General features: G+C 36.5%; 1 protein-coding gene across 3 annotated transcripts in view; it reads left to right on the forward strand.

The window, feature by feature from the left end:
* Positions 1-26,921, forward strand: part of LOC117405223 (interleukin-1 receptor accessory protein-like 1) — a 512,848-nt gene that overhangs the window by 454,736 nt on the left and 31,191 nt on the right. For all 3 annotated transcript variants that reach the window (XM_034008100.3, XM_034008101.3, XM_059029879.1), the window contains 2 exons: positions 9,524-9,656; positions 21,714-21,859. In XM_034008100.3, the coding sequence (XP_033863991.1) occupies positions 9,524-9,656; positions 21,714-21,859 (279 nt within the window). The remainder of the gene's footprint in view (positions 1-9,523; positions 9,657-21,713; positions 21,860-26,921) is intronic.

Genomic DNA, 26,921 nt, shown 5'->3' on the forward strand with positions numbered 1-26,921 from the left:
ATATATAAATGTATATATATATATATATATATATATATATATATATATATATATATATATATATATATATATATATGAACATAATTTCAATATTTTATTCAACATCATGTAATCAAAGAAACTACAAAATCATTTTGAAAAAGTCTACCGGAAGCCAATAGTAGTACAGTATTTCATGTTAGATTTAGAAATGTCAATTTGTTTAATTTGTGTAGTTTTGCATTAAGTATATGGAACATTACAAATTTCTGTGTAATTCAATATGTTAACATAACATTATTCAGCAGGTTTCATTCGACTTTATGAAGCAAAATTAGTTTGACATTAGCTGTATATACTAGAATAGAGTGGTATACAGAGCAGCCGTGATAGGAGGTACAGTATTGTGGGGACTGCTGTTTTAATAAAGGAAGCCTCTCAAGCTACACAGTTAGACATAACTCTACCCTTTCCACTGTCCTCTGCAGACAGGAAAAAGAGCCAGTGATAGATCATGTGAAATGCAGAGACAGGGTAACAAAACCAAGGCAGCATTTTCTGCAGCATGTAACCAAGTGTTTTTTAACATAATTGTCTACCCAAAACATGTAACAAAATAAGCTTTCTTATAGATCAGTGGCTGAATGGATTAGTCCCTGTATTTTTATTACTTTGTGGTATTTTTGCTCAAAATACTTGCTGGGATGTGATTTTGTTTGGGGAACTGACACGAATGAGGGGGCCACAATGCCAATACAATTTTACATAAAGTTGAGACTGAATAATGTTTTACTGTACTTGAACCGAAACAACACATCACGCCGAACCAGTGCAATCAGCTGTTCAGTCGTTACATATTGCAGGATGCCAGCTGCATCTTATAACACCTTCCGCTCAGACAGCCAGGCTCCAACGTACCATTGCACTGTTGCTACAGCTCCTAAAGCTGGAGTGCCAGCACAGCACATAACAGCACTTATTTAATCTGAATTCTGTAGGATGTGCTTTAAACCTTGACTTAAAAAGGGTGGGGGGAGTCTGAATGTAAAACACCTTCCCAAATACAACACAGTAGATCAGTTGAGCAGAAAATCCTGCACAGGGAGCTTCCCACAGTTTTAAAGAAATTTCAATGTTTCAAAAAGAAAAGTCATTATTGACCCCTTGAGGAAGTTTCCACCTGCTCTTTTTTATAGGGGAGAAAGCACCTTTTACATGGCGCTGACTTAGGTTATTAATATCATATTATCTGCACTGCCATGTACTAATCTTTTGAATAAATAGTGGATTAGCTCCACATACCAGTCCCTGAGCCCCTTTAAATCGATGGAGAGCAACATTGACATCTTGGTTGTTCTAAACCCATCAGGAAAGAAATTATGCATTGGAGTCAGGGATTACTGTCATGTATAACCTAGACTTCTAACTAAGCCAGTCCAACTACGTCACAGTTGCTGAACTGCCATCGTTAAACAGAGAGTCACCAGGACTTACCATATAACCCTCCTTGAATAATCAGTTGAACTCTACATTAGCTCCAATTTGTTATTTTTTGCTTTTTCTCAATTGCCGTATAACACACTGCTGTGTATAACAGGCATGGGTTGCATCAATTATGTAACATGTATTTCTTGTATAACACACACCCCTTGTTATTATTATTATTATTATTATTATTATTATTATTATTATTATTATTATTATTATTATTATTATTTATTTCTTAGCAGACACCCTTATCCAGGGCGACTTACAATTGTTACAAGATTATTTTTTACATACAATTACCCATTTATACAGTTGGGTTTTTACTGGAGCAATCTAAGTACCTTGCTCAAGGGTACAGCAGCAGTGTCCCCACCTGGGATGGAACCCACGACCCTCCGGTCAAGAGTCCAGAGCCCTAATCACTACTCCACACTGCTGCCCCGAATAACGAATACCCTTTGTAGCTGTGACAGGCTAGCTGCTGGGATGACTTCAGGCCATAGAGAAATACACGGACACAGGCAGTAATGATGAAACTGAGTCGGGGCAGCGCTCAGTATTTTAATAAACAAACAAAAGGTTTTAAACAGAAAAACAGGACACGGCACTTGAGGCCAAAATAAATAGACAAACAAAACGGATTAACACTAAACAAACAGTGGACGGACAGACAAACAAACATGGTGAGTAAAAGAAACTTAAATTTACTTTTTCCTTGGTTTAGTTTTTTAAATTCTCTCCTCTCCACACCCGTTCTCCACTCACCGAACACACCACCCTGAGTGAGTAAAACGTGCATCTATATATACTGTTGTGCCGGGATTCAATTACTAATTAATTATTCACTTGAATCCCAGCACGTGAAATAATTATGTGCAACCTCGTGCTCACATATTAAATACTTTAAATGCACGTGAAGTGATGTGCAATTCCCGTGCCTAAATAAAGTTATACATTTTAAATAACTTGTGCTGCACAAACCCATTTATATCCCATGCAGCCACATCTATACACCAACATTAACACACCACACGCAACATATAAAACAGAAATGCACACAGGGGTGGGACATAGTGCCACAGCAGCCTATTAAAAACATGCTCAGGCCAATATTACCCACATACATAGATCTTCACATCTGATAACCCTATAATCTATAACAAGAAAATATTAAGTTTCTGTTACCGTAATTATCTAATTATGTGCACTTTTTTTACAAATTTTAGGAGAATATATGCATGTTATTCTAACATTTGTAAAAGGGTATGCACACTAATCAGATAGATAATTATGGTAAGCCATATTAACCCACAGTCATGCATTTCTCGTACTCACCAAGGTCGTATGAATTGCTAGTTTGAATATTTAGCAAAATCCTACAGAAATGCCTGCTGCATTTTTTGTTTGGAGGTTGTATAAATCCCTAAAATATAAATAAAACAGAATCAGTTTGAAACCGCAGCAGGGCTTTCTCATGCTGCACTCCATCAAGAAGTACAGAGGTTATTTTACCCTATGGGGTTTGTGGGCTGTGTGCCCCCAATCACAATAGCACTGTTACAGTAAATACACTTTGAAGTTCTGCTTGAGCAGGTCTGAAAGGGTCAGTTTATGACCTATCCTTTCCTCGGCAGACATATACAACTAGCAGTTACTCTAGTTACCGAAAGAGCTTTATTGTGTGGGATTCAATGTACAGTAAGCCCTGACTTTTTCTTAAATGCTTTGAACAACCATTACACTGTGATTTGAAGGAACTGTTAGTGACCCTACCTGCCTTTATTTTTATTTTTTTTACTGAGCACAGCAACTAGACTGGCAACATTCAGAACGAGTGCCCAAGTTTTTTAGATTTAGTCTGGCCTTACATAGCAAAGATAGAGCTGTTTTTAAAAAAAAAAAATAATAATAATAATAATAATAATAATAATAATAATAATAATAATAATATAAACTCCCTCCTAACTAGCTCTTCATTATACTCCCTTTGTCATAATGTAGTGAGATTACTGTGATCATGTACATATACTGGATTTTAATTACTCCAGTTTGGGAGTCCTTATTTTCTGTGAAGTTAATGCATGTGCTGCATAAGAATGAGTTTATATTCCATAGGAAAAAGGTATTTGAATGACATTCTTTCCCTCCTTCCATGGCACATAATGTTTGCTGTGAATTAATAAACCACTAGATACAGATACAGAAAGTCTCATGGTTAACACCAGTGGTGAAGTGAAGCCGGAACGCCTTTGCAGTACTTTTTTCTATAGGATTAACTTAAGAATCATTACCGATTTGTTATGAAATACTTATATGACGCCCGAGCGCTCTATTTTCGGTGCCTGGGCACCAGTGAAGCGATATCTTTTCCATTAATCTTTCTCGTCTTGCCACTTGGAACAAAAAAATCAGTGTCCTGTTCCTTATATACCAGTTTTGATGGTACACTCCGAATCAGAGTCTCTGATAACTGACGCGTATTTTAAATGTTTGTAGAGTTAAGAGTCCCACACAATTGTCTGATTCAGTCAGTCGTCCTTGTGATACAATGAAGAGAACATTATGAACTTTTACAAACTACAGTACTACTTTAAGAAGGCTAACACTTTTTTTTTTAGTAAAAATGCTTACAAAGAAGACAGCAAAAGTGCATAGTACTGTAGACATAAACACTGGTTTAAAACAGCTTTGTATATCAGTCAGTGCAGACACCCGGAAAGTGGAATGAACAACTGCCCTTGCAACTGTATATATAATATATTACAAAAGCATAAATAAGTGCTACACATTTATTTCAAATAAAAAAAACAACACAGGTAAGTAGTAATGTTATAAAGTATTTTATTTATTTATTTATCTGCTTTGCTTGTTTTTCTCTCACAATTTACAGTACCAGAACCACTGTTTTTTACCTGATGAGATAAAATGCGGAAGGTCCAGGGGAGTCTTTAAAAATATATTTAAAAGCAATTCTAATTGTACTGATACAGTTCTTAAATTGGCGACTAACAAATAACTGAGCGTTTGTGTGATTCGTACTTTTATTGGATGCAGAGCTACAGAAAAAAGATGGGGGGGTGACGTGATATACTAGTTCTGACCTGGTGATGACTTCATAATCGAAAGGAATAGAAAAAAACATGCATGATAAAAACGGCCAAAAAATAACCAAACCACCAAACACATCATTTACCCGCTTTACATTCTTTCAAAACCAGCCAAATTTGGCTGGAAAAACACCAATCTGGCAGCACCGATCAAGAGAGAGTAGCCTAAAAATTGCATGTGACACACCTGCATTACCTATTAAATGTTACCTCAAGTTCAATGTACAAATAAAATGTGAATTTGTTTAAGAAAAATCTATATTTTAATTGGCGTTTCAGTAATTTCAGATTTAGGACTCCACCACTGGTTAACACAACGATGTAAATACTGGGTGATATTATTCAAAAGCATGGGGTTCAGTTCCATTCTTATGCAGATGATACATAGATCTATTTAAAAAATACATTCGAACACTGATACAGTCCTATCCGCTTGTTTGGCAGATATTCAAACCTGGATGTCAAATCATTTTTTGAAACTGAATGTTAGTAAAACTGAGCTATTGGTTACTGGATCGCATACCCAGCTTTGCTCTTTTACTGGGTTTTCATGCTCTTCTGGTGACTGCCTTGCAGATGCCTCTTTGTTAGTCTGCATCTTAGGTGTTCAACTTGACTCAAAGCTTTTATTTGAAAAACATATCTCTTCAGTGGTAAAGACAGGGTTTTATTATTTAAAGAAAATTACCAGTGTTGTTTTCTGCCTCCTAGAGATGCTGAGATTATTGTTCATGCATTTGTTATGTCTCGTTTGAATTATTGTAATGCTCTTTTTGTTAATCTTCCTGCTTGCTCTTTACATCGATTGCAGATGGTGCAAAATGCAGCAGCAAGGGTTCTTACCGGTACCAAGCGGACAGAACACATTACTCTGATCCTTAAGCGTTTGCATTGGCTTCCTATCCAGTCCCGTGTTTCCTGTAAAATATTATTGCTGACCTACAAGGCTTTGCACGGTCAGGGTCCTAGTTACATAATGGACCTTCTTAGCCCTTACATCACTGGGAGGAAGCGTAGATCCTCTAACTCTGGACTCTTAAAATGCATGGTTCCAAAGCGTGTTATGCTCGGAGTGAGTAGTTTTAGCTGTGTTGCTCCTTCTCTTTGGAACTCACTACCAACTTTCATTAGAGAATTCACAGTAGTAGCCAAATTTAAAAATACCCTTAAGACGCACTTATTCTCTGCTGTATTTTTTTTTTAGCTCTTTGACTCTACTGCAGTCTACACTGTTTATTATAATATACTGTACTTTTATGATGATCGATTTTATCTCTAAATTTACCTATTTTATTGTATTTTATTTATTTATGTATATATAGCATTTTTAACTGATTAATTTGTTATTGACTGTGTTTTGGAATGTTGATTTGTGTTTGATTATTTTGTTTATAATAAATTAACAAAATTAAAAAAAAGTTAATTGTAAGGGAGAGAATTTGTGAAATTTCAATCTTGCTCCCAAACAACCCATTAGGAGACAAATGTTATGAACAACAAATTTCACAGCTGATGTGCATAGATTTTTGCTTTCTGTTATTTGATAAAGGTGTAAAGCTCATTAGTGCCCCCTGGTGGAGCTACCAGGTACTGATTTGTATGGATCTATGATTTGTATGGATCTCTGATTTGTATGGATCTCGTACTGTAAATGCTCTCTTAGTTTGATTTAATACTTTACATGCAAACTGCTAATCATGACTTTAACCTGACACACAGGGTAATACATTTTACAGATACAAGCATATTTTTCAAGAACTGGATAATAATAAAGCCTGTGTTTGGTTTCAAATTCCTTTAGAAAAATGGAGTACCAGAATTATATTTTTCAACCTCACTCTGACAGCATGCTGTAATATATAATTACACACTGAGTAAACATTACTGAAAAGTGGCCTTTTACTACATAGTATCCGCCTAACATAAAGAAAATGGGACACAAAACAACCCTATAATTGGTGTTGAAGTGAAAATCTTACTTTACTTGCACTTTACTGCTCCAGAGAAAATGCTGTAGATAGAGAAACAGGTGACTTGTTCATTAGATGAATGGACAGAATGCTGCATTTTTGACTGACTGAAAAATAAAGTTTCAATCTAAGAAAACATGCAAATGTTTTTTTTCGTTAAAACAGATAGACATGGTTCTGGAAGGTCTAAGCAGAACTACCCCTCAAAGCCCAGACAGTTTGCCTCAGTCCTGACCTGAACACCCACTCAAGCCAGAGACTGTCAGGTTTAATAAGAGTGTGCTAACCCTCCTCAAACCCAACAAACCAAAGTCAAACCAAACCACAACCACAGTTCCATAGAGATCACAGTGTTGCTCATCTAGCAGAAAGAGCCTTGCCGATATTCGATCAAAGCTACATTGGTAGTGCTTTGAAAGAGCAGTCCCATTTTGCTGGTGTCCAAGCTACGGTACATCAGATTACTCATCCCTATCTGCAGTACTTTGTCATTCTACACACACTATTTATCACACTGTTTCATATCCTTTTATCATCTTGCTTTTCTGAAGAGGGTGGAAGGCATAGATTATTTGTTTATCAGCTGTCTACATTATTTAGAGGTATAGGTTTGTTTCAGAATTTGAGCCATTTGATCTTTCCTGTAGCAGTCGTGGTTGTTGGAGGCACGGATTGGGGCGCTCTTCCTTTGGTTAACCTTCCCAGTTCAACAGTTGCTGAACTGTACAAGCTTGTGGAGTTAGTCTGTAGCAGGGGTCTCCAACCCTCGTCCTGGACAGCACCTATCCAGCAGGTTTTATAGGTGCCTTTACATCATCAGTGGCTAAAGATCTGGAACACCTGTTAATCTTGACTAATTAAGCCAATAATTGGTTCAATTAAGTAACTGAGAGATTGGTTGAAACGAAAACCAGCAGCCACAGTAGCTCTCCAGGACCAGGGTTGGAGAACCCTGGTCTATAGAGACCTGTTATCTCCGACGCCCACCCTTGACGTGTACACATCTTGTTTCCATGGAATCTTTGCAGCCTAATAACTGATCAAAATCATAATACTTCCTCTTCCTGAACAGCTTCATGATGCTGCCTACAGTCCAAGCTGCTTAAGGTGCATGCAGTGCAGTTCAGTTTTATATGTGCTGTGAATAGTACTCTGAGTAGTCGCTGCTGTATGTACAGCATTCTGGTTTTTGCAAGTGACCTTTAAGATAACAGGGCTTTTGGCGCAGTTCCATCATGAGAGATCAAACGTTGCCAGTTGTGACTATAATACTGTATGAAGCAAATACGGTTTACAAATGGACATGGTAACGCATGTAGCACCCATATGTAGAGTACACAGCAGTACCAACAAAAAAAAAAGAGTAGTATATTTAGACAATTATTTTGGCTAAAAGTCTTTATTCATGTTGTAATGTGCTGTAAATTATTAATTATTATAATTAGGACATGTTGAAACATTTATCGTATTATAGTTCGTTAAGAACTTCTACGTATTTTTTGTTATTGAGTTTTTAAACCAGGACCCTTTCACCATGTTGTTAGCTTGTTTTACATCAGCTGAGAAGGTGTGGGTAAGGTGCATAGTAAGTTTAAGGTAAGGTGCATAGTCTGTGCCTGTGTTACTGCTCAACTGTATTTGCTGGCAAGGGAGTTGCAATAGTGGCACTGTAAATCTTTTTTTTTTCTAATTATCATTTAATTATTTTTCTTGACTAAGACGTATAGGTACGTATTTCGGGGCAGGGTAAAACATCTAATAAAAAAAAGAAAGAAGGTATTAGCTCATAATTGTTTATTATTGGACATGAATGGCCTGCATTGGCACTGGGACACGCAGAGGATATTTGAAACAACGGTGAACTGCATTATTAGAAGACTAGTCTGAAAAAATATTGCCACTGACCCTTCCCTGATGTGAATGAAGTCACTGCAGTCGTAGCTACCTACCATTAGATATCCCTCACTGCTATTAATTTTCACATTACTTTACTAGCAGTTTCATAACTGTAAGCCGCATATCATTTTCTGTCTGACAGGAAATGCAGCTGTTAGATTATGGATTTCTTTGTTAGGTTCAGAGAGGAGGCTGTGGCATATAATGTGAAATTACTCAGTGAGCAGTGCCTAATATGAAGTGTACATATTACAGAGGCCAGATGAGACAGCGTTTTACATCTATCACTATTGGTCAATAAGAGTTAGGATGAAGCAAGACAATTTTGGAGTGAACTGTACACAAGCTTTGTGAAACATAAAGCACTTGTATATTTTTATATTAGTTTTGGGCAATGGTGTCACCATTTCTTAAATTAGTTTTAAATAACTACTAAATAACAAAACAAATAAATACAGTAAATAAAATAAAATACAATTTCCATTTTAATTCAAACCATTTAATTGTGCTTCCAGGGATCCATTGTTTTTGTTCCCAAAAACTTCAATTTCTAGTTAAGATTGAGAAATTGGTACAAACTCTCTGTCTAGGAGCACATTTGGGTTTACCCGGAATTATTGCTAATATTTGCATGTTGTATGTTTTGCATTTCAGATGCATGTACTGTACATGTACATACTCCATTTTGAATTAATGTTTGAATGAAAACATTATAGTTTTTTGTTTTTTGTTTTTTTATAAATATGATTTTCCTGTAATACCTTCTGGTTAAAGTATGGGATGAGCAGATGTTTAAAACAGGTGTGCTGTATTTTGAGTATCTAATGAAAAGTCGAATGAAACATAGATAGATTCTGAATAGGCTGCTCAGATGCATTGTGTCGGCAAGCAAAGATAGATGCTTCATGTTGAAATCATTTCACTGCCTGTGAATCTCAGGGAATTAAATTTGGCAATGGATGTGCAAGGCTCATTTATTCTCTGAGCTTACAGGACAAGTTGAGGCTGCAGCTGCTGTTAACATTAACATTTTCAGTGGTTTTAAAAAATAAAATCCTCTTTTTTCCCCATTTCCTCTTGCAGGAAGTCCTGCTAATCTGACCTGTCGGGCCTTTTTTGGATACAGTGGAGACGTGAGCCCTTTAATTTACTGGATGAAAGGGGAGAAGTTTATTGAAGATCTGGATGAAAGCCGGGTTCGAGAAAGCGACATCAGGTATAATAAATAAGTAAATAAAATAAAATCCAAACCATAATTGGATTCCCTGTTGAAGAGCAAAAACAATGCATTAACCATAGCAGCCCCCTGTGGAGGTGTTATTGTTTTTTGCCAGTGGAAAAGTACTCTGAGTGACAGTATTTTTTGTCTTATTGTTTGATTAAAGGCGCTCCAAATAAAGTAAAGAAAGATCTATCGAATTTGTCTGACAGACTGGTTTAGTATTGTAGGGTAAATGAAAAGTAAGTCTTTGAATAAATGAATAAAACATTACTACACCCAATTAAAACTCATGCAAGGTCGCAGAAGTTTATATTATTATAATCTTTTGAGTGGGTTATAATTAGGGCTTCAGATTTTCTGTGTTTTCTTCCGACTTTTCTATTCTCCTTTAAAAATTCAGTTGATACCTGTTTAGCCATTCGTTTTTCTCAACCACAACTGAGAAACATGTTAATAGTAAAATGGATTTAATTTACAGGCTTTTAAATCTCAAGTCTTACTTTTTCATTTAAAAGCAGAAGCAACTCATCTTTATGTAATTACAGTTATGCATAATGATTGTAATAAAGTGTGTCCAGGATAAAATACTTTATTTTTCATTATAGTTTTAATAAAGATTAGTCGCTTATTAACATGTGGCAATCTCATTTGTACATCCTGCTTGTAAATGAGAAATGAATGCTTGGCTGATTTAAAAGCCAATTTAGTTGTTTCACAGAAGAAAAAAAAAACGTTAATTAATGTTACTACTAACACGTTTTTCAGTTGTGGTTGAGATACACGAAGGCTCAACAGGTATCAATTGAATTCTTAAAGGAGAGTATAAAAGTCAGAGTAAAACACATCAAATCAGAAGCCCTGGTTATAACTAGGGCCCTGCAAAATTCACGGGAGAATTAAAACGACAGGACTAACCTGCAGTTCAGTCCTAAACCTCCAGATGTCAGTGTAGCCACTCCAGCTAAACTGATCTAAAGGATAATTAAGGAATCAACACATTAAATTCTGGATAATTAGAAAATACCCCCTAATTAGGAGGGACAATTATGGCCATTCTAGAAATTGATGTGTTTAAAGAATAAGCTTACCTCAAGACTTGCTGTTTTAGAAAACATGAATGCACCAACAAAATCAACAATCATCACTTTGAGAGATTGCAAGCAGCAATATCCACCTGGTGTCTCAACTTTCCCTGAGGACATAAAGATGTTTCGGACTCCTGTAAGTGGATTGTTTGTGCACTGGGCTTGCAATGTATCCAGATGACTTTTAATAATCAAGCTCACACAGACCCATTCGATTTGAAGTTTTAACGAATCAGAGTAGTATCAGTACTCCTTCGGTTTATTAAATGCTTAAAAATGGATTGAGTAGTTACAGACAACATCGAATCCCAACTGACAGGCAATCTTGGAAGTCCAGTGCCTTAACAGGTATAATAGCATTAATACCTGAATACGTTTATGGCTATAATATGTTTTGCCTTAAGCTATGCATGCATAAAGCTATAATGTAAGGACAGAAACTGTCTTCAAAGGCAAAGACTTCTAAATACTACGCCAACAGCAATCAGCTCAGTCAGAGAACTTCAGATCATGGATCACATCAGCTTGTAGTTAGCAAGTTGACTGACACTTGACTGGGGTTTTACCTTGGTTTTTATAGAGTTTTTGCTTCGCTTCTTACGTCAGAAGTCTCAATTAAATCTCAAACATTAATCAGCCTTAACAGCTCCTGCCCTTCAAGTTAATAACATTTTCAAAACACCCGGTAACTCCTTCTATAAGATTAATTAGCCATCATCCCCTAGTCCACCTCTCTTACATCTCCAAAATATGTAAGGTGAACTTTTGAACTGATGTTATTCTATTTTGGTACCAGGGAGTTCCTGAACACAGGATGCATGTGAATACAGTGCAAGTATATGAAGAATACATAGAAAGATGTGTTTAATGTATAACACCTACTTTGGTTTAATTATTCCAATCCTGGGTTAAAATATACAGACGTGCTCAAATTTGTTGGTACCCCTCCACAAAAAACGAAGAATGCACAATTTTCTCTGAAATAACTTGAAACTGACAAAAGTAATTGGCATCCACCATTGTTTATTCCATATTTAATAGAAATCAGACTTTGCTTTTGATTTTTTATTCAACATAATATTGTAAATAAGAAAACAAATGAAAATGGCATGGACAAAAATGATGGGACCGCTAACCTAATATTTTGTTGCACAACCTTTAGAGGCAATCACTGCAATCAAACGTTTTCTGTAGCTCTCAATGAGACTTCTGCACCTGTTAACAGGTAGTTTGGCCCACTCTTCCTGAGCAAACTGCTCCAGCTGTCTCAGGTTTGATGGGTGCCTTCTCCAGACTGCAAGTTTCAGCTCTTTCCATAGATGTTCGATAGGATTCAGATCAGGACTCATAGAAGGCCACTTCAGAATAGTCCAATGTTTTGTTCTTATCCATTCTTGGGTGCTTTTAGCTGTGTGATTTGGGTCATTATCCTGTTGGAGGACCCATGACCTGCAACTGAGACAGAGCTTTCTGACACTGGGCAGTACTTTTCGCTCCAGAATGCCTTGATAGTCTTGAGATTTCATTGTGCCCTGCACAGATTCAAGGCACCCTGTGCCAGGCGCAGCAAAGCAGCCCCAAAACATAACCGAGCCTCCTCCATGTTTCACTGTAGGTATGGTGTTCTTTTCTTTGAAAGCTTCATTTTTTCGCCTGTGAACATAGAGCTGATGTGACTTGCCAAATAGCTCCAGTTTTGACTCATCTGTCCAAAGGACATTCTCCCAGAAGGATTGTGGCTTGTCAATATGCATTTTAGCAAATTCCAGTCTGGCTTTTTTATGTTTTTCTTTCAAAAGTGGAGTCCTCCTGGGTCTTCTTCCATGGAGCCCACTTTCGCTCAAAAAGCGACGGATGGTGCGATCAGAAACTGACATACCTTCACCTTGGAGTTCAGCTTGTATCTCTTTGGCAGTTATCCTTGGTTCTTTTTCTACCATTCGCACTATCCTTCTTTTCAATCTGGGGTCGATTTTCCTCTTGCGGCCGCGCCCAGGGAGGTTGGCTACAGTTCCATGGACCTTAAACTTCTTAATATTTGCAACTGTTGTCACAGGAACATCAAGCTGCTTGGAGATGGTCTTGTAGCCTTTACCTTTACCATGCTTGTCTATTATTTTCTTTCTGATCTCCTCAGACAACTCTCTCCTTTGCTTTCTCTGGTCCATGTTCAGTGTGGTGCACACAATGATACCAAACAGCACAGTGACTACTTTTCTCCATTTAAATAGGCTGAATGACTGATTACAAGATTGGAAACATGTGTGATACTAATTAAAGTAACGAATTAGTTTGAAATATCACTATAATCCAATTATTTATTATCTTTTCTAAGGGGTACCAACAAATGTGTCCAGGCCATTTTAGAATATCTTTGTAGAATAAGCAATAATTCATCTCTTTTCACAGCTTCTTTGCTTTATTCTATGACATACCAAAGGCATGCAAGTATACATGATAAAATAGCTTTTAATTTCATCACTTTTCAGGAGGAATGAAGCATTATTTCAATGAGCTGTAAGGGTACCAACAAATTTGAGCACGTCTGTATTTCCCTTTTAACATCAAAAGACATCCCCCTTATTAGGTTGGCTTTATTACATGTATAGATGTGGTTTAACAATTAACTAAAACATATTGGATAGGGGCTGGGAGAAGGTCCATAGCAAACCTCTAAGCATGCAACTATATATCCAATTATTCTCACTTAAATCCAGTCTATCAGGAACATAGTCAAAATATAACAGTCCCATTTTAGCTATTCAATGCTTTAAACTAAACTTGACCTCTCTCTGTTTTTACAAAAATCCTGTTCAGGCAAGTTCCGAACCACCTGCTTCTCTGTCGAGGTCATCCATCATTAATAGAAGACTTTACTGTAAGCATTTTCTCAGACATATGACATAACATGGTCCTATGCTATGTCTCACTGGTTTTTACCAGGTCTTCATTAATTTCTATGACTTAATGAAGCCATATATAGTTCACCATTGACTCCCCTTTCATGTACTAGAAGGTGTTTCTTATATGTAAAAGATCACTCATTATAGAAACCTTGGATTTCAAACCCCCCAGACATTGAAACTCGCTTTAGTTGCCAAAAAGTTATTTCCTTCAATTACCCCCCACCCCCGGTACTGCAAGCAAGCAAAGGTTGCCAAGATTAATTACCATCTCTTTGGCACGCCTCCTATATGCTTGACACAGACTGGTATCGTTATGTTTTGACTGAAGTTTTTACTTTAAGTTAATTTCTGCGCTATATTCTCTTAGTTTCAAACTTAACAGTTCTTCTGTTAAAATAAAACATTTACACTTATATTCTGTTTGAATTATTCTAGAATACCTGTGTTTAGCTTAAACACTACTTTCAGATCAAGCTTACTTCTCTAAATAAGAAACTTGATGCTCGTGTCTGCCTTTCTGCTCAAGGTTATAATAAACCTTGGCACCAGTAGCTCAGACAAAGACAAGCTTAGCTCATTTCACAGGTGTTTTTTGGTCAGTGTGACCCCAGCCTAGCTCCCTTTTTACTCAGACTTAAAAAGATACAATAATATTTGTACTGTTATAACAGAATAAACAGGAATATAGAATGCTCTCACATAACTTAATACAGAGAATATTATTAATTTTTGTATGAACAGTGTGTTTTAACAATTTGTTTAGTATTTCTGCTGGATGTATATTCTTTAAAACACAGTACAGTTATTACAACATTTTAACACACATGCAGTTTCACAAGTGTTCAATTTGCATCCCAAAGATCAGCCTGCTTCCAGTAGCTGTCACAGTCTTGGGTCAGTTTCTTGGGTCAGTTTCTGCTCTCAGTGAGTCTGTCAAAGCCACCACAGGTGTGTCTTTAAAAGCCTGACACCTGCAAAGACTTAAATCTTGTTAGCAGAGCTTCCATCTCTACATTCTCGTTCCCATCATCAGTGGGAAGACTTCAAATAAACTGTTTCTATCAAAGAGACATCTGTCTCTGCCGCATACACCTTTCACTCAAAAAAGGTGATCGCACCTTGTACAAGGGAAGACGGGTTTTAGATTAATTTGTGACAGTTTGATGCTTACTGTAAATCAGAAATGGAAGGATATTGGCTATATGCAAAAGGAAATGGTAGTGGAATTTCTTTAACCGAATTTTGGAGAAATGCAGAATAACTATTTCCCCATTTAGCAAGAAAGGCTAAAAGATATTTGTCAGTTGTTACCAATTATGTGGATGCTGAAAGTGTTTCTTCATATCGACACATTTTCACAGAGCAACGTCAATCCACAAAAGAAGACTGGCTTATCCAACTGATGATGCTTAAGTTTAACAGAAAAATATAATGCACAAGAACTGAGACTGGAATTTTTTTGTCTTTCATGCAAACATACTGTAAGTAAAAGTTATGGGCTCCTTATGAACACCTGTTTGTTTGTTTTTTGCATTATATTCAAACAACAAAACAAAACCAATAAATAAAAACACAGCTTATATATGTTACATAATCTATCAAATGCCCAGACTCCAATAATTTGTTATATTAACTGTATTGTTCAGGGATCGAGGCCAGAAACAGGAAATCCATAAAAAAAAAATCTCCTCTTCTGTTGACAAATGATATATTTGTGCCCGGTGAGATCCAGATACCATGGAAATGTAATTTCTTTTTTTAAATGATTTGCTTTAAAGTGTACTGGTAAATTAAAAACTATACATGATGTATTTATACTTATGAGTTCTCTGAAATAATATTGAAAAAAAGTACAGCAGCAGGCTGTTTATTAATCTGCTAATATGTACTTTGTAGTAATGGGATGACCAATTCAAGTGGCTAAAGTAATGAATGGGATGCTTGTTTAATGATTGCTCATTACGTGGCCTTCTGTGGAGGTTATAGCGACATTGTGTGGCTAGAGGACTAAATTACTGGTTAAAAAACAAGTGAAAAACGCAGGGCCCTAGTTATAATACTTGTTACTTAGTTACACATTAATTGGAATTGGGCAGCAGTGTGGAGTAGCGGTCAGGGCTCTGGACTCTTGACCGGAGGGTCGTGGTTTCAATCCCCGGTGGGGACACTGCTGCTGTACCCTTGAGCAAGGTACTTTACCTAGATTGCTCCAGTAAAAACCCAACTGTATAAATGGGTAATTGTATGTAAAAATAATGTGATATCTGTATAATGTGAAATAATGTATAATGTGATATCTTGTAACAATTGTAAGTCGCCCTGGATAAGGGCGTCTGCTAAGAAATAAATAATAATAATAATAATATACAAACATCCTGTTTTTGGTAATGCTGTGAAAGTAATCACTTGCCCTCCTTACCTTGTTACAGCAATTTCATTGGCATGTGTTGCAACCTCTTGTGTGAATCTATGAGGGACAATGGCACCGCACCTCACTGACCTAAACACCCACTGTCATGAGACTACCTCAGACAGAGACTGCTAATACTACCAAATTAAAGTATGTGGTCTGTCCACCGGAAGCTAAATTAAGACTGTAAACTACAGAGGTGAAGTTGTTCTTATTAAAGTACAGTATATTCATTAATATATTAATCAATTAAATGAAAATCAAATTCCAATGTTTGACTAAACCTTTAAATTATAACTAGAATATCCCACCATCATATATGTATATCTGCTTCTTTAAGTTATGTGCAGCAAAATACATCAACAGCGTTGGTGAAACCAGCAGATAGTGAAGGCCTATCCAGCTCAATGATGCCTCAGACTCCCTTCATTCTGACAGAAAATCGGTGGGTTCCACATGTTGACTTTCCCTGCCGAAAGATCTGTGAGAGAAATTTTCTTAGACACCCACAGAGCACGCAGCTGCAGATTGTCTATTCCACACAAGGAAGAAAGGCAGATTTCTTGCTTTCCTGCTAGGAACCTGGTGGTTACTAATGTAATCATTAGTGTTGCGTACATGAGACATACAAATAGCACTAACATGTAGACAGCTGCTGTTTAATTTTTTGTATCATTGCTTAAAGCTTCCTCAAAAAAATGTCCATACAAAGACCTATGTACAAAGATAATTTTTTAGGGGATTTGTATTTTTATTGTTATTTTGTAGGTGCAGTAAGAAGTACTTTATAGAACAGGTGGTATTAGGAAAAACCTGAATAAGAGCACATAGAAGAATATCAATCATGTGAATCTAATTTACTACCCAACAGGCTGTTCAGCAGTATATACAACAGATTCTAGTAATATTAAAATCAATGATATCCAATTGAACTTGTATGGAATTCATATATTGAAGCAAATATCAGTTTTTGTTACATCTAAAACATTTATAATGATGACCTCATTATGGTGAATCAATGTGGATTTGTGGTTTAATACATGCAGAGACGCTCTGTATAGTACAATAGTGTGTGTCTGATGGGGGAGGGCAACATGAAACCGACTGGCCTTTTCAATTGGCAGTGAAGGCGCTCACAACAAAAAAAAAAGAGATCGATCAAAAGCTAAGGATAATTGATGGTACTAGCACTTTAAAGGATCAAAGGCTTCACGTAAGATCATGAGGAGCTCTTTTTCAAGGGTGTAAAGCAGCCTTTTTCCACTTCAAATTTACATTCAACCAATGTAAACTGGTTCAACTTAAACTACATTCCGGGAGCCAGATAGACCGAACCAGAGAGCAGCCTCTTACGTTATGCGAAATAATCCCTTTATATGACAGGCCACTAAGAAAGCTAATTACAGATAGGCATACTTCAAGCGCATCACAGGTCTTTACTTACTGAGGTCTGCTACAGCCCTTGAAGCCATCAAAAAGCTTCACATAAAATGAAAAGTTAACAATTAACATTAACAAACAAAATATAAAAAAATAAACAAAATGTATACAGTGTGTTGAGAGACCCAGCATAGAATAACCTTTTAATTATGAAGCTGTTGCATGAATATTTTGTTTATCGGATCTCGTTGTGGAATCTGTCTTGGATTCATTCTAATTAAAAGCAGAATTACTGGGCAAACTGCTCTGTTCCAAATTAAGTTGTGTTGCTAAGCAGATGCAGAGCTTGATCTAAGTTAAGTAAGTGTACAGGTGGGAGATTTCTTCCTTACGCATGGAAGCTCCCCAGAGGAATTTAGGCAAGCACTCAAGTGTATCAGGACTAGCAATCATCAGTCTGGAAAATCTAGAATCATCCATCAAACCCCATTATCTGGCTAAAGCAGGTGCACATTGGGTGATTAGTGTAGTAGCCCGGCTAATAGGAAAGCTAGGAAAGTCTTTTGGAATTGGATCAACTACAGTATAAAGGGATCATTCTGGAGCCAGTACAGCCATTAAGTCCTTATTACCACATAATTTGACTCATCAATGCAGATTCCCTTTTACTATATAAAGTAGTGGATGTCTCTATGGAAACAGGCTCATGGTGGATGTGAATTCAGCAGTTTGCCATAATGTAAATATATTTAGAAGACTAAACCAATTTTGTTACCATGTTTTACTAGTCTTGTCAATGAATTGTCAAGCTCGTATGTGCTTTATCATGCTTTCTCTTTTGTTTTACAACAAACTACAATCCTAACATAATGTAAACTTTTACAAGCGTCAGAGGGGCTAAATAAAATCAAGGTTGCCAAATGGCTTTTAAACTCAGATTTATGTCACTGATAGAAGGGGACAGATTCCATTAGGTGTTTAACTACTTTCTGAACCCTTTTTTAAAAACACGCATGCAGTGATTTAGTGATCTAAATGAGACAATAGCGCCTCTTCCCTGCACCAGTAAGGACAATTGGGAAAAATAAAGGTTCTGAAAGTCTGCACCGAGTAAATGTCAAGAAGCTCATTCAAAACCGTTCTTAGGTAATCAGCTCTATTTGGTGTAGATTGGGATATCAAAGAGAAAGTTGGGCAATCAGCTCCATTTGATGTAGATTGTGATATCAAATAGAAAGTTTGCCTCAGGAGGACTGCTGCGTTTTGTTGGTTTTTTTTTTTTTTTTTTTTTTTACCAAGCTCTCAATCATTATTCCCACAGTACCAAAGACAGAAAAGCCCTTGATTTAAACATTGTCTGATGGCACATGATAATACTTTTTCTTATCTCCCAGCTGTTGATTATAAAAAGTTGTACAACAGTCTTTTACATACAGTATATACTGTGTGTGTATATATATATATATATATATATATATATATATATATATATATATATATATATATATATATATATATGGTCATGACTTCACATGATTTAACATTATTATTATTATTATTATTATTATTATTATTATTTATTTCTTAGCAGACACCATTATTCAGGGCGACTTACAGTCGTAAACAAAGACACATTAAGACACACATGACTTAGCTAGGTCTTTAAAGTATGTTAAAGACAGTGATTTATCCCAGGTTGACTGGCCTGGAAATCAGAAGACATGACTCTCATAAAGTAACGTGAACCTAAAGAAAATGGTATCTGTTCAAAAAATGCACTGGCTGTCTTTTTCATGAGAACAAAGGTAGCTAAATCAAAATGGAATTGATCTTTAAGTCCTGCAATATAAAGTTTATATGAAATGTAACCTAGACAGAACTGAATTTTCAACAGAAATTTTAAAAAGTAGTAGTAAAAAAGTAGGGCAAGTAGTATAAATAGTATGAAATATAATTAATGTGTTAAATATAATTAATGTTTTTTAATACTATGGACCATATTTAAGTGCAAAAGCAAACGCATATTTTCTTGAAGCAATAGAACTATGTGGTATAAAACTAGCATTAAACAACTTAGTTGCAGCTAGGAACAGATACATTATTGTTGCAAGCAATTTATTGCTAGTTTTGAACTGTTACAATTGCTTTATTCCATTTAGAAAATTATCCTTTGCTCTTGCACTTGTTGCTAAATAAATGCCATAGAAACTAGTGCACATTAGACCTGTTGCTTATCCAGCTTTTAGTACCCAATAACAATTATTTCCCAAATAACTATTAAAAAATCTAATAGCCTCTTCAGCTTACGTAATACAAGGTCCAGTTTGTCTCAGAAATATCTTCTTTCTGAAGAGCCTGAAAAGTGTGCCTCTGAATTGCAACCTAAGGAATTTTGCTGATAATGCTTCTAATTTTCTTAATCAGTTCTGTCACCTTTATATTATATGAATATGTAATTGGAAAGCACGCTGCTATGTAAGAGCATGTCCTAGAAACAGTAATTATGAAATACATATCCAGTTACTTAGCTATACTTAATTGCATGACTTACCTTAACACACTGACTGCTGTACATGATTAGGTGTTCTTAGTTGTGGGAAACCACAATTACCCTCTAAGGCTCCAAATACTATATTGATATTCCGCTATTGATGGTGGGCCTCTATATCGTCAACATAAGAGGGGAAGCAAGACACTTGTTGTGGTTGGTGCCTGGAGAAGGCTCTAGATTCTTCTGACTATGTTATTGTAGAGATACTGAATTTTTTATTTCTGTGATTCAAACGGGTAATATTGTTTCCTTTAGCAACCCAAGGTTACAATAGGGAATCCAATGCTTCAAATGTAATTCATGAACAGAAAAAGACAATGTTGTAGTGTGTGTGTCTACAGTTCTGTTTAACAAGGTATATCGTTTTTTAACAATACAAAAACAAAAACAACACATGTAGAAGAAATACTACAAATACTCAAAATAACTGGTGTTCCTTTTCATATTTCTGCAGTAAATTCCTAGCTGTGAATTTTCATTTAATTTATTGAGAATCATTTTCCACTGCTACTTGGTTTCCATGGTAGCAGCTATAAAAAGACTGAGAGCCAATTCTATTAAACACAAACAGGATTTGTCTGAAGTATTCAAAAGTCAATGACATGATTTGTACACCCCTGTTGTGTTATAGAAAGAAAGAAAGGCTGATGTGTGGGTAAGTAAGCTGGGATGAGTTGAGTGGGGGATGGAGGGGAGGTGATGCTGGGACGCACGAATCACTGTCAAGCTGTGTGTTAGTAGTTGTGAGCTAGTCAATGAAAAACCGAGGATGTTGTCGTGCTGATGCGCTGGGGAGACCTACTGTGGTTGATCCCCGGAGCCAGCATCGCAGCCGTTGTGTGTGCTGATGCGTTGGGGAGGCAAAATAAGCTGATCCCTGGAGCCAGCATTACACTTCAGCCATCAACACCAGGCAGAAGGATATCTACATCATCAGATGGAAGGAAACGCAAATGGATGGAGACGCAGATGGATCACATTAGTTTACTGTAAAGCTACATCTTAGTTGGAGAACTCGGTTCTTGTCGAGAACCGAGTTCAAATCTACTCTCATGTAATGGAAATCTTGTTATAGTATAACGTGTGATTCTGCCTGGTTACTCTTTTTAAATGCTTTATCATTATTTGATATTTGATGTTTACACATTTTGTTTTTAATCTTACACACTATTGGTGTCAGCAATGTAAATACAAGAGTTAAACATCCTGCAGCACCTATTATGGAGGAAACCTCCTAGATATTGGTACCTTATTCTCTAAGACATCTATCCCAGTCTTAAATTAAAAGGTGCAACTATTAATTTTACAAAACTAGAACCAAACAACTGAGTAGTTAAACCAAGGTTTTTATCTTAATCAGGTTGTTTATTTTGTGTTTCCCTTTCATAAAATAGAAGCAAATTTATAGACAGAATTGAACACTTTGAGAATAAGCCCCTTTGGGTAGTAAGCATTTGTCAATAACATAAGTAATTAATGATTCGATTTTCTTTGATATCAGAACAGCAAACTCAGGGGGGCTTTATGTTTGGCCTCCTAGCTGTAACAGAGCAATGAAGGTGACATTTATGACATTCTACTGCTGCAGCCATAGCAGGAGTGTTGCTTGGTTTCCAGAATGACAAAGTGACAAACAGCTTACAAAGGGGTCTGTGTCCCTGCAACTGAAAGCATCTTTTGGAAATGTAAACAAACTACTATCTTTGTTTTTCTTCCCAGAGTTCTTAGAGAGCACCTTGGGGAGCAAGAAGTTTCCATTTCCCTCATTATCGATTCTGTGGAAGAAGGGGATCTTGGGAATTACTCATGTTATGTGGAAAATGGGAATGGAAGGCGGCAGGCCAGTATTCTTTTACACAAAAGAGGTAAATATCAATCTACTTACCAAAAACCAACAGTAAACATTGAATGCAGTTTACAGACTTAATTAGCAAAGTAGGGTTCTTCTTTAGGCATGTGTTGTGAATAAGTTAGGCCAGGTACAATAGTGGTCACATCTGATTTCCCGACGGACAAGGAATTTAAAAGAAACAGTTTACAAGTCATACTACACATTTGCCAGACCAGTCAAACATTGATATAATATACATACTGATATAGCTTATATAAATTTACATATCTTGTTCCAAAATGGCCTGCAGCCCAGTGGTCATTGCTATGAATCATTAACAAGAATATAGCTAATAATCTTTTTTTCTTAGTCTGAACCTTTTGCTTATGCAATCGATTCCCCCATAGGCGAATCAGTCGTGGCTTTAACATCCACTACACCAACTACAGGCATATCCATGATAAAAAGAGTTAACATGTATTCACACAGTGCTGCAGGACAAACAGTAGAAAAAATCATGTTTCAAGCATTGTTAATTAGTATTATCTATATTTATATTTTCAACTCTGTGTCTGCAAATTCCTTTAAATGAAGTCTTTCCACTGTAGTTACAGTGATAACATGTCCCTGTTAATGACAGAAACTAAGTTTCCTTTTCAGGAATTCTGCAACCATGCATTACATTTTTTATAATGTTTAAAACTGCACTCAAAATCCTTTGTTCTGTTTTTTAAAACCCTTCACATATGACATCAAAATTCTGTCAGATAAGGAATTGCCTCTGGTGGCTACATCTGCAAATACTCATCCTGGTTGTCTCTATCATTTTCAACATGTTTGTGTTTTTAATTCTTATTATATTATCACTCTGTTTAATATTACATGTTCCTTTAAGCAAGGAGTGCTCTCTGAAAAACACTGAGGTTTGGCACACATTTGCATAATAAATTATTCCGCTTTTAAACTTTCAGCTTTTGAGACAGCTTTGAAGGCAGCCCATTTCCATTTAATTTAGTATACGAAAGGATTTACGCCAAGCAGCATATTTTGGAATAAATGAGAGATAAACGAGAGATTATTCTGGCCTCTGGAATTTATTTTTGATGTGATGTTTACTTTATGGATTTATGATGCAATATTAATGACTGCAAAGAACTGGGTCATGTTGCTTCATAACATAAGTGATGAGTTGTTTTCAGCTGAGCAAACCCACACTAAGCATTGTTTTAACGCTTTCCTGATTGTTAAAGGATTTTTCAAAATGTGTTCATTAAAAAGAGTAGTAAAAAAAGGCACATTTTAGATACATACAGTGATGCCTGTAAAAGCTCCACACACTCATTGCATAGTGAAGCTTGCTTTCTGCAGCTGTTATCAGCATGCACTGGAAGTCAGCTCTGAACTAGTGAGGTTTGAATTAAGCCAACACTGCAGTATTTCCTGCATTGGATTGTCCCACTGAAATAATTTAAAAGATAATGAAAATAGACTTCTCCATGTGTGAGCCCATTGTATCAAAATTAAGTGGCATGCGATTAAAATTTAATATGATGTCTTTCCAGGCTGCTGTATAAAATAACCTAGCAAATTACTTTTCCATTCTATAATTCATAATTACAAAACATCGGACATACACAGCACCACTGAGACAAGTGCTTGAGTTATTATAGCCAGATGCAGATTCTAGATTCAAGCCTGGAACCTACCTGATAATTACATTATGATTAGACACAAAATTGCAGTCTAAACTGCCTCCACCCATACAACAGTTTGAAAGAGGAAAAAGCACTTTGTTTTAATTAGTCAAATCAGAAACAGTGCTCAATGTTTAAATTATCGTGATTAGGGGAAACAAAATTCGACCCTAGGTGATAGCACTTGTAAAAAGGTCTGGTTTCGAAACTGAAGCAATTTATTAAGAAACCATTCTGCTTTTGCAGCAGCAATCAGCATGTTTTCTCTGACAGAAGTAATTGTGCTACCAAAAGAATAACCGTTAATGGCCTGTAATAAAATGATTGCAATGTTCTTTTCTTGCATGCACTCCTCCTTGTTGTTTTGAGACCTTGGAAATTCCTCTGATAAATATTCTTTGTATTATAATTTATGTTATTACTGTTGGCAGCGACTCCACATAGTTAGAACTGACAAGGTGAAGTCAAAAGACCCTTGTCCAGTTCCTAGGGCACAACTTTATATAAATTGCTCACATATACAGTCACCAGCCCGGTGGTCATTGCTGATAGCATGCTGAGGCCAGCTCCTGCACCTGTAACGGCTTGGATGGACTACGGACAGGCAGGTATCAAAGACCATTCAGCTTCCAAAACCATTTTTGCTTTTGCAGGTCATTGCAGGAACAGTCCTAAAAGCAAAACCGTACTTAATAGCCCACTGATGTCATCAAGAGTTACCACCTCAACTGGCTGTATCACCTGTTCAAGTGGCAAATGAGTTCCCCTGGATGTACACCACTTGGGAATGTTTCCCCGCCATTAACAGTGAAAATATGACTTATGCGGTTATTCTACAGTACACTGGTATGCTGACCCAGTTGCTTATTGCTTTACGGTAGAGATTTCCAAGCTTGACTTGAGGAGGAATGCTATGTTAGAAGATCCAATGTAATGGATCTTCTATGGATCCAATGTAATGAGAAAAAATAAACATCTCTATTATGGTGTATTTAAATCACAAAAGTGTTGGAATTTAACAAGCAAGGTATTTAAATTAGGTTTAAGTAAAATGTGTGCTTTCAGGTATGCAATCAATAAGAAAGGGAAGGCCTCTTTGGTAGTTATGTCTGTTTCTAGCTAAATAATATAGTTGTTTGGGGATAATTCGTATAGAAATCTCATACATGCATCTGTGAGGAGATCTGGAATATGGGAATTTGTTGTATGTATTTGTTAAACAGTGCCTTATAGGTTAGAAAGTTACAGGGATAAAAATGAAAGTCTGACTTTTTTATGGAAAGAAAATCATTTTGGGTTGATTGGAGTGGAAGTGTTACATGGGTACAACAACTTTAAATGTGATATGCAAACAAATCAATTACATGGTGAATATTTAAAGCATGGCTAAAGGTAACAGGCCTTGCTCGTTCGTCAGTTTTATTATGTATACCACATCGATCAGGTTTTGTCTTGCAAACAATAAACAAAACCTTTACTAAAATGTATTAAAAAATTATAATGGTGGCTAAAATATTGCATCTCTGTCAACAAGTCCCTAGGTATGCAGGACCTGTACACATAGCCAAGAATCACAGAACAGAGAGTATGGTGGTTTTGGAGTTCCTATTTTAATGATATAAAAGTTCCATGGCACTTTTGAGAGCTGAGCAGGAGTATTGGTCACTAGAAGAAACTACCTCTTAGAAGCAAAAAGTAGTAACCTGTATCAACAGATTCAAATGATTTCAGCAATTGTTTATGCCTAGGATGTAAATGTTCAAACAATGCAATAGGGAGTGGCTGTGTTATTTTTTTAAGATTCTAAGGTACAAAGCAGTTACGTATTCTCACTTCAGCAAAATAATGATAATGCCTGAGAGAGACAGAAGACAGAGATGCCTTATCTGCTGCTGCCACAATGAGATAAAGTGACATCACCGAGGAGACTGCCATTGTTAAGCAGATAGATTTGGCTGCATTTGTTTGGATTACCTGTATGCTGGCATTGAGCTTTGTGACAATGAATCTGATCCATCACTTCATTCTCCCCTGCGGTGCATGGCCTAGCCGTAACACACTCGAATCAAAATGTCAGAGCTGACAAATTGTGATGATGTGGCACATCTAAACATAAATCAGCACTGCTTAGAAAGATGGTAAATCGTGAATTGACGAGGAACTTTGTCAAATATATTGGCACATAAGTGGGGTGCAGTTTCTAGTGTTTATAGATAATTTGTCTTAATCTCCCACAAGTACTTTTATTTAGACACAGGCAAAGAAAAATGGTCCTCTTCAGTTTAATCTTATGAGACTGATGGAAACCCATCAAGAATACAAGTCTTATCTGATCTATTGTGGAGAGTTTTGTATGCTGTAAGCTTTGAGGATAAACAGGACTGCATGCTGCTTCATTTTTAAACTGAGATGCAGGGCAGGATCTTTCTGGAGTGGGGATGCAACCCCACCCCCCCATAGTCAATTTAGCATTTTTAATCCATCAGGCAAATAATTAGGCAGTCATTCATTTTGTAGGCTTGTGCTGTGACTCTTTACTGTACACCTCAGTCTCGATATCAGGCCTATCCAGGGTAGATTCCATTTGCTTCAGATTATGCCCCAAGGTAGATTCAGTTCTAGAAACTCAAATCAACAAATCTTGGCCATGTTGGCCCAAATTACATCACTTTAAATAACATGGGTTCAGAAATGTATGCTTCCTGATTAGCTACTGTGTGTTCTAAGCCATTGCATTATTACAGTACAACCAATGGGTAAAAACAAGTCCCTGCAACTAAGCCTCATCACCAACATTGTCCCAACCATTTTGAATTTTTAGAATTTTTAAATCTTTAACTGGTTTTGTTTTCTCCACATCAAAAAAAATGTTAGACTTCCCCCAAGTAAATTTCATTTTGTTTGCTGACTTCAGAATTCAACAGAAAAAAGGTTCACATTGACTGGAAAACTTCAGTTTCAGTTTCTGAGTGTGAAGGCATTTATTTGCCAAAGTGAGAAGTGCAGTGGGTGAACAATACTGAGCAGCTAGGCTTGCCAGTTGGCTTGAACCAATGTTTTAATTGTCCCGCTGTGGGACGCTCCCTAAACATCATTATAGACGCCAATTTCAAACATGAAAACACATGTTTCTTTACATCCTGGAAACATACAGGCGGCATCAAAAAGATAAATTGCAACATCACCCTCCCATATCGCAAACGGACTTAAACACACTGAGGTTATTGCCTGCTGTCTCTCCCCTACAGCACCTGACTTAGTCAGTAAAGTGTGGCTGGACATACAGTACTCAAACCCACCTCAAAACAAAAAGTGTTACTTTTCCAGGACAGGATTGGGTATCTTGACTTTTTTATAATCGGGGACTCATTCACACTTACTGTACTTGATTTCCAACCGCGT

Source organism: Acipenser ruthenus, chromosome 9 (assembly GCF_902713425.1).
Source record: "Acipenser ruthenus chromosome 9, fAciRut3.2 maternal haplotype, whole genome shotgun sequence".
Taxonomy (NCBI): domain Eukaryota; kingdom Metazoa; phylum Chordata; class Actinopteri; order Acipenseriformes; family Acipenseridae; genus Acipenser; species Acipenser ruthenus.